This window comes from Nicotiana sylvestris, chromosome 5 (genome assembly GCF_000393655.2).
Source record: "Nicotiana sylvestris chromosome 5, ASM39365v2, whole genome shotgun sequence".
Classification (NCBI taxonomy): domain Eukaryota; kingdom Viridiplantae; phylum Streptophyta; class Magnoliopsida; order Solanales; family Solanaceae; genus Nicotiana; species Nicotiana sylvestris.
The window spans coordinates 21,402,161-21,411,076 of record NC_091061.1 but is presented as its reverse complement, the minus strand read 5'-3'; the positions used below and the strand labels follow the sequence as shown (position 1 = coordinate 21,411,076).

The 8,916-nt window shown below is 41.1% G+C and overlaps 1 protein-coding gene across 1 annotated transcript; it reads left to right on the top strand.

Annotated features, from left to right (window-relative positions):
• The first annotated feature begins 5,964 nt into the window (after positions 1-5,964).
• LOC138868358 (uncharacterized) lies at positions 5,965-8,534 on the top strand. The gene is made up of 2 exons (XM_070145909.1): positions 5,965-6,003; positions 7,755-8,534. Exons 1-2 carry the CDS (start codon positions 5,965-5,967, stop codon positions 8,532-8,534), a joined length of 819 nt encoding a protein of 272 aa, XP_070002010.1.
• Positions 8,535-8,916: the final 382 nt, after the last annotated feature.

Below are 8,916 nucleotides of genomic sequence, written 5' to 3'. Positions count from 1 at the left end.
CCTTGAAGACGCTCTAGGTCACTCATTATTTGGTGAACAAAGGTCATTACCGCAGCAAAAAAGATGGTTGTAGTCATGTCTTCACATTCATGGCACTTCATGACGATGTACTCAGCAATGGCTCTAACCCTCTCCCTGATGGCACCCTTTTCTAGGAGTAAACGCCCTATTTGCTGAGTTCTAGCTTCTAGCACCTGGGCATCACGATGGTTTTGACCTTGCAACTGTTGCATATCTTCCTCCAGTTGGGACATTAATGCATAGCAATGTTCCCTTTCTGCTTTAAAGTTCTTAGCTTGCTTGGCCATTTCATTTTTGAGGGTAGTTAGTCTTTTCTTCAAATTGGTGATTGTTCCCTCGTATTTCCTTTTCAACTGCCGGACAAACTCTGCTTGCCCCTCTGCGTTCTTCGCTAACTATGCCCGGGCTCTCGCCAGATTACCCTCAGATTTTTCCAGATCATCCTCGCACTCAGCTATTTTCCTCTTGAGACCACTTATGAGTCTTTCATACTTTCGTGTCCTTTCCTGATTCTCAGCATCTATTTTCATTTTTTGGATCTGTGCTCGAAGGGCCTTGTTTTCATGAGCCAATTTCTTCTTCTCCCCTTCATCGGCAGCAGCTTGTACACTTTTGTCAAATTTAAGATCCCAGATCTATCCCTCCAATTTGCTTATGGTGGCTCTGTAGCTTGCCTCTTTTGCCAACCATTCTCATTGCTCTTGCGCTTCATCAGTGAATTGTTGGACATGGGGCCTTTTTGCGGGCCGTTCGGGCTCTATATGGACTTGGGACCTTTTACCGTACCAAGCCGTGTAACTAGGCTCCAACTCGCCTCTGGATAGATCTCGTACCTGAGTCTTTGGCTCTAAGAACCTACATTGATGCCAAATCTGACGCACCCTTTCTTCCGGGAAAGCGGCTTTGGGTTCCAATTCGATGACCTGCCGACTCAAATCCTCATCATGTGGGATGGTCTGGCACCTGCCTAACTGGCGTAGAACTCTGTGCGGGGCATAAGGCTGAATGCTCCGGAGACCCATCAGTAGAAGAAAACATACTTCGGTTGACATATAAATGACTTCATTGACCGGGAGCCACCCGAATGTCCATTCAATCTTGTTTGTAGTCAGGGAGCTCAAATGTGCAAACCATGCTTCCGTACCATCCGGAAACTCATAGCCCTCCACCCACTGTTCATGTTTTTCAATGCATTGAAGACTGGTCATACCAAGGTTCATGTACCCCGGGCGGTGACACAGGTGTTCCTCCATCCAGAGTTGTAGAAGCATATTGCATCCTTCGAAAAACTTTTCTCCTTCTCGGCAAATAGTTAGAGCTCGGTAAATCTCCGCCAAGATCATCGGTACAATGGTGCCATTTTCCTTTTTAGTCATGAAGTCAGCTATCCTCACAAGCCCCAATTCTATGTTTTCATCCTTTCTTGGATAAATCAAAACACCCAGGAATGCCACTATAAAGGCCAATCCCCGCCGAGCTTCCCACTTATTTTTGTTCCCTGAATGAGTAAGACCAGTATCTGGCATTTCAAAACCATGGGGATTCCCGTAACGTCGGTATAAGAAGTAGGATGTGCAGAATCCCTTGGCCAAATTTCAGTCTTGAACTTCCCGATTGATGCTTAGAAGGTACAGAAACTTATGAGGAGTCACTGTTCTAGGTGCCACCAGGTATTTGTTTCTAAGATTCTCACTAAAACCAGTGTAACCCGCTACCTCCTCAAGCGTAGGAGTTAGCTCAAAATCAGCAAAATGGAACACATTATATGCTGGGTCTCAGAAGGGTATCAAAGCCTCAATTATATCTTTCCTCGGCTTAATCTTCAGAAGCCCAACAAGACCACCCAAAGCTTTTATCACAGTTTTTCTGGTGACTTCTCCCAAATCATTCCACCACATATGTAGTTCTAACGGAATTTCCTCGTGGATTGTGAAAGGTTTATTTTCAATTGTGCTCATCCTGCACATTTATTTTAAGTGATTGATTAAAAAACTGTGATTTATTTTGACTCAAAAGAAAAACACCCATTTTCACAAAATTTAGAACAAAAACATTCTTGCGAATACAACCCTTCATCACCTCAGGAAAGAAAATTTTTTAGGGCTGTGTTTGTTAATCAACCAAAATTTTGAAAAAGGATCCTAGGTAGCTATTCTTTCAAAAACAGCCTTCCGGCGCCTTTTTGGGGCATTTGGCTATTTTGAAAAAGAATGGCGTCACCAAATTTATTTATGACAAAATAGCGACACTCCATATTTTTGGGTTATTTTTGCAAAAATGGAGTTGGACCCGATGAGGGTTGCCTACGTATCTCACATCCGGTGAGAATCAAACTTGTGTAGTTCGGTCAATTTTGACGCAACAGAAAACACAAACTTTTGAAGTAGCTTTTTTTTCGAAAATTTCGGCAGAGTTTCGGTGTATTTTGGACACCAGGATTTTTCACAGGCGGGTAATTTCCTCTCTCTCACCTCAATTTGGTTTTTCTCCATTTCTCCCTTATTCTAGAAGCCGGTCAACATGCAATCCAAGTCAAATAAATGCACAAGTAGCAAGCAAAATGCATCAGGATGATCTTTTGATTTCAAGTGCGCCTGTCCTAGACGGACCCAACCCCTGTGTTGAGTCCCCAAAGTCAAAATGCACATGATGTAAATAAGCGTTCCTACTAGGGGTCCAACATGAGGCTATGTTATACTAGGTTTGAAAACCTGGGTTTATTTGTTCTAGACCTAGCTTACCCGAGCAGACAGCTCGAGCCGGGAGGGGGGGCAGCGTACCGGGAATACAAAAGCTTCACCGGCTTTACAACGTGTCTAAACCTCATTCTAAAATTGGAATATGACTATAATAGAAGAGAAGTCACACGAAGTGCACACTTTCCAAATGATTTAGAAGACTCAGAGAGAAGAGGGTTTTGTAGCAGTTTTTATATACAATTCTACCAAATGTCAAAGCGGTAAAAGCAGCATTTAGCAAATTAGGCATGTAAATAAAACCAGATAACAAATAAAGCCAAATATAATAATTATTCTAAGCTCGAATTCTTGAACCCTGAACCAGAGATTCTGGGTTCGATCCCCAGCAGAGTCGCCAGAGCTGTCACACCTCCTTTTTCCTACCCCAGAGGGGTATAAGGGAGTTTTTTTAATTTAAGTGACAATCAAGACAGGATTTATTGATTTATTCAGAGTCTCCACTTGGGATAATTTATGGTGTCCCAAGTCACCGGTTTTAAATCCTGAATCGAGGAAAGTTGACTCTCATTTATGGTCTGCGAACAAAAAAATCCGGGTAAGGAATTCTATTAACCTGAAAGAAGGTGTAAGGCATTTTCGAGTTCCGCGGTTCTAGCACGGTCGCTCAACTATTATTATTGGCCTAATTATTTGATTAATTACATGTTTTAGCCTATGATGCATTTTTAGCTTATTAACTGCTTTCAATTATTTCAAACCACTTTTAGGAAGATTCAACGTTATTTAAAACATGTCTTGAACCACGCCACATGAAATGCACCCGCAGTTCGCGACACGTTCTATTTAACGTTGTTAAGAATTGAAATTGGGTCACATGAAATGAACACCCGAAATTAGTAATTAAAGAAAATCAATTTAAAGAACGCGCCTAAAGCGACTACGAAAGTTCAAATTAATAATGAAGTTTGCGAGGGCCATGGGAAATTCAATTGATGGCACACCCCGATTTTAAAGAGTCAGTAACAATTATATGAGGGTTGTGGGTTATTTACTGGAAATGGCACACCTCAAGTCTATTATTTCAAAGAATGTTTGAACTAATCTTTTGAGGGCCATGGATCAATGGTTTTGGTAACATGGCACACCCCAGTCTAATTTAAAAGAGTCCAACTAATTAAAAAAGACTAAGGGAGTTTGAATCTATTTTAAGCTAAAATTCAAACTAAAACTTAATAATTAAAGGGTTGGTGTTGAAAGAAATCGGGTATTCGGTTGTTTGAAGGGCCTGAACTGGCAGCAGGCCCAAATGTCTTTTTGAAAGCTTCCATATCAAGGCAAAAAGGACGACTGGCCTCACACGAAGCCCAGAATACGCATGTGATCAGCGAAGGGGCATTTGGGCACAACTGGGCCAACGCCAAAGGCCCAATTGCATGACTCAGCACAACCAATTGAAACACATTACACTTCTTCATGAAAATCGTGAGATTAAAACAAATACTAGCAATTCTTGCAAGTTTTAAAACGGATGCAAAACATATTTTTTAAGGCCAAATCACATTCTATAATAAAATACAACCCCTAATGTCATAATAACTCATATACAGTTTGTCTTGTTATTTACATCATAACAGAATTCGATTTTTAAAACCAAACAAAACTAACATGATTTTCAGAAAAAATCATCTACTAGCATGGATTCAACCCTGTCCAATTCCAAATATAAAAAAAAATATGAATGCCTACTAGTTTCCTGCCAAACATGTCAAAATTTTCAAATGTCCAAACTCACATGACAGCTTCACAAACATAGTTTAGCACATTCCCCAAAATAGAATACTATACAGACTTAGATCTTAAGCATATGAACTCTGAATCTTACTAGGGGATAGGGTATTAGGGCTGACATTTAATTACAACTAAAAAAATGGCTATCAAATAATTAACACATGTAATGCTGAATAAAAGAAATCAAAATCTGGCAGGCAAGTCCAATTTCATTCAAAGCACACTGAATCCTTCATTTTTGCACTTTCAAAGTTCAAACATACCTGAAAAGATAAAGAAAAGACCAACAGAGCATCAGCAGGGAAATCTAAATGACAGCAGGTCTTAAAGCAGCAGCAAAACAACTTATCAGTAAGCTTGTCATATTTTGAACCCCGAAGAAAGGAGCAATTCAAAAACCAAAGAAAAATGAATACGCCAACTTCAATGGAACAATAATGGTGATTTTTTTTGTATTTTTCTTTCTGATTTTTCAGACTCTCTCCATGTTTTGTGTTTCTTCAGCCATTTCTAACTTTTTATCTTGTAAAAAACACCGCTCATTTTGCTGAAAGCAAGCTTATATAGAGGGTCCTAGGGCAGCAGAATTGATTTCTCTATTTTATCAATTCACCCTTTCCCCCAATTTTCATTTTTCACTTTTAACCCTAAATTTTAAAACCAATTTCTGAAACTACCCAATTCCCTCTTTCCTGGAAGCTTCCCAATCAGTTTTTAAAAGATTCCCTTAATATATATTCCCCAAATGCCCTTTAGTCCCCTATTAATTACTCTCAAGAACCAAACATGGGTCAAGTTAAAACAGAACCAAACTTAACCCCATGGGCCTGACAGACCAACATTTACCTTTCCCCTCTTTAGGCTTTTGACTGACAGAGCCCAAGTTGTAATTCAAAACCAACAGAAAACCACAAGAAAATGGGTCAATCGAAGTTATAGGAACTCCTGAAGCCATGATTCCAAAGAAAATAAAAGCAGGAGGAAATTTGAGCAAAATCAAACAAACAAAATCAAATGTATTAAAAACATGCTGACTAAAATAAACTTAAGATTAACATGCACGCAGACGCGATTGAAAAATAGAAAAAAAAAAGAATCAGAAGGAGATGAGGATGAGAATAAAGCGAAAGACGAAAGAAAGAAAAATGGATGGAAAATACCTAGAATAGGCAGACGGACAATGGGCTTGAATGGACCTTCAACACTTTCGATTTTGAGCCAAAATTGGCATTAATCGCACGAGAACAGGCGAACAACACCAATTTCAACCCTAATCGTTCATTGAAGCTCAAAAATTTGGAAGATTTTTCTTTTCTTATACTTTTCTTTTAGATCCAAAATTGGTCCGATTTGGTGAGGATTTGAGAAGATATGGTGGTAGATTGGGAATTAGGTGTGGGTGGTGGTTGTGTGATAAAGATTTGGGATTGATTGGAGAAGTCAGTCGCGGGTAAAAATGGTAGAAGTTTTTGAGGGCGGCGGGCTAGGGTTAAAGGTCTGAGAGATGGGGGAAGTGAAGTGAAAAAAGGTATTAGGTTTTCTGATGGAATTTTGACACTTTTAAACAAAGATAGGGGAAGTGTTTAGGGCCATTGGATGAACCTGAGATGAAGGGCCAGGATTTGCTTAAAATAATCGAACTTAAAACGGCGTCGTTTGAGTCGTCTAGATAGCTGAATGGTTTGGACCGGGTTTGGGGTGGAGTTTTGGCCTGAAATTAGAGGAGAAAATCGTTTGGGCCTTATTGGCTCTAAAAGCTTTTTGCTGATTTCTTTTCTTTTCTTTTCAATTTTCAATGGAGCTTTTTCTCTCTCTTTTCCTCTTTCCTCTCTCTCTCTCTCTCTCTATCAGGTAACGGTCAAAATCGACCGGCGAAAAGCTCCAGCCCCGGAGCCGATGCAAATCAGTGGCCAGGTATTCTTCTCATCTTACCAACGAGAATTTTAAGGTTCTGGAAATTTTTCTTAGTATTTTATTAGTATTCTATAAACTGAGGAACTCAACCTCTGTACCCAAAATCATTCCCAGTGCTTTGGTCATTTTCCCCTTGAATCAACTCCCATTATATTTCCCCAACACGTAATTTGCAATAGTATTAGTTAACTTTCTCTGGAGAGAGAAGAAAAGCTTCTTTTCTCCTTTTCTTTTTTTTTCCCTTCTGTTGATTTGACCAGATTTGCTTTTCTGTGGACTGTTGTTTAACAATCTTTGTGTTAATTATCTATGGTGTTCTGGTATTTCATCACAATCTTCAGCTCTGACTTACATTGGGTTTTTAGCTGCTACCTAGTACCTTATTGTGTCGGTGGTGCAAGATCTAGAATTCAAGAAACATCAATCTGGGTTTCTTAAATCTGGGTTTGTAATTTCAAGAAACGCCTACCAACTCTGCATCTTTTGCAACCTTTTAGCTCTCATTTGCTATAGGAGGGGCCTCACTAGTGGTAGCGGTGACAACCCCCGGCTTTGTTTGTCTTCCTGGTGTTGTGTGTGTATTTCAGGTTAGGGACTCTTGGTGAGCGAGACGCGCGGGTGCAAACAAAAGGAACAACCCCGACAAGGGTCAGCCGGAGTTGGATGCGAACGTGCTAAGTGGATGCAACTTCGACATATATTCCAAGACAACTCCCAGGTTCTACTGGCGGGACTTGGTACCTCCCGTTTTTCATTGTCCCCTTTATTGTGTTAGTTAAGTTGTTGTAGTCATAGTTCATATTAGTGTATCCATTGTATTAGTGAGCTAATTAGTTGTAGCATGTCTTTGCCTATCTTGGTCCATTGCTTTGGGTGTGTTATTGATTCCCCTTAGCCTGTCATAGGTATAGTGGTTGTGGTCTGGGATGGTCGAGTGAGGTCATGTCCTCGGGGGGTAGGGTGGGAGGTAGGGCAGGGGTTAGGGGGTGCGCCGGGAGGCAAGAGAGGTAAAAGGAATAGGGGTGCCTATAGGTTAAGAATCAGGTCATAGAATGTAGGTACATTGATGGGTAAGTCTATAGAGTTGGCGAAGATTCTCCAGAAGAGGAGGGTCAACATAGTGTGTGTCTAGGAGACAAGGTGGGTAGGGTCGAGTGCGAGGGATGCAGACAGGTATAAACTTTGGTACTCAGGAGTCGAGAGAGGTAAGAATGGAGTAGGTATCTTGGTGGATAGGGAACTTAGAGAGTTTGTGGTCGAAGTTAGACGAGTGAATGATATATTGATGGTTATTAAGTTCGTGGTTGGAGAGTACACCCTGAACGTCATTAGCGCCATGATCCGCATGCGGGCCTATCTGAAGAGGTTAAACAGCGCTTCTGGGAGGGGATATATGAGATTGTGCGCCAGGTCCCGCCTGCCGAGAAGCTATTTATAGGAGGAGATTTCAATGGTCATATTGGGGCAAGCGCAGGTGGTTATGGCGAGGTGCATGGAGGATTTGGCTTTGGGGAGAGGAAAGGAGGAGGTACCACGCTGTTGGACTTCGCTAAGGCTTTTGGGTTGGTGATTGCGAACTCTAGATTTCCGAAGAGGAGGGAGCATTTGGTTACTTTTCAAAATGGGGTAGCGAAGACTCAGATTGACTATCTTCTCCTCAGGAGGTGTGACAACGGTTTGTGTAAGGATTGCAAGGTGATTTTAAGCAAGGCACTCGCGACACAACATAGACTCTTGGTGATAGACGTTGGTATTAGGTTATCGAGGAGGAAACGGTCTGCTCGGGCATCACCGAGAATCAGGTGGGGAGCCTTGACTAAGGATAAAGCCCAAGAGTTGGAGTGTCGGTTGCTGGCTATGGGAGCTTGGAAGAGCAGTGGGGACGCAAACACTATGTGGTCAGCAACAACAAACTGTATAAGGGCGTCTGCGAGAGAGGTGTTAGGGGTCTCGACTGGTGTATCTGGTAGGCATAAAGCTGACTGGTGGTGGAATGAAGTGGTCCAAGGTAAAGTGGAAGCGAAGAAGGCGGCATACCTGAAGTTAGTGGGGAGCATAGGTGAGGAGGAGAGGCGAGCGTGCATGGAGAGATATAAGGTAGCTAGGAAATAAGCTAAACTGTCGGTCACAGAGGCGAAGACTGCAGCTTATAGCCGTATGTACGAGGAACTGGGGGAAAAGGGCGGGGAGAAGAAGTTATTTCGGTTATCTTTGCACGAAAACTCTTCGAGTTTCCGCACAAAGAGGGGCAGCTGTGAGCACGTGATTTTTGCCTTACGAAAAACTACTCCAAAATAAATCAAAAAATAAAATAAATTTCTTTTACTGTGTAATTTTTGAATTTGCGTGGTGTTAAATACTTGTGTTATGTCCGTAAGTGTTTACATTGTCATAATAAAATGAAAAAATAAAATAAAATACATATTGCATGCATATAGGATTTAATGATACATTTAAAAGATAATTTAAATAAAATCACAAAAATATGCAATAG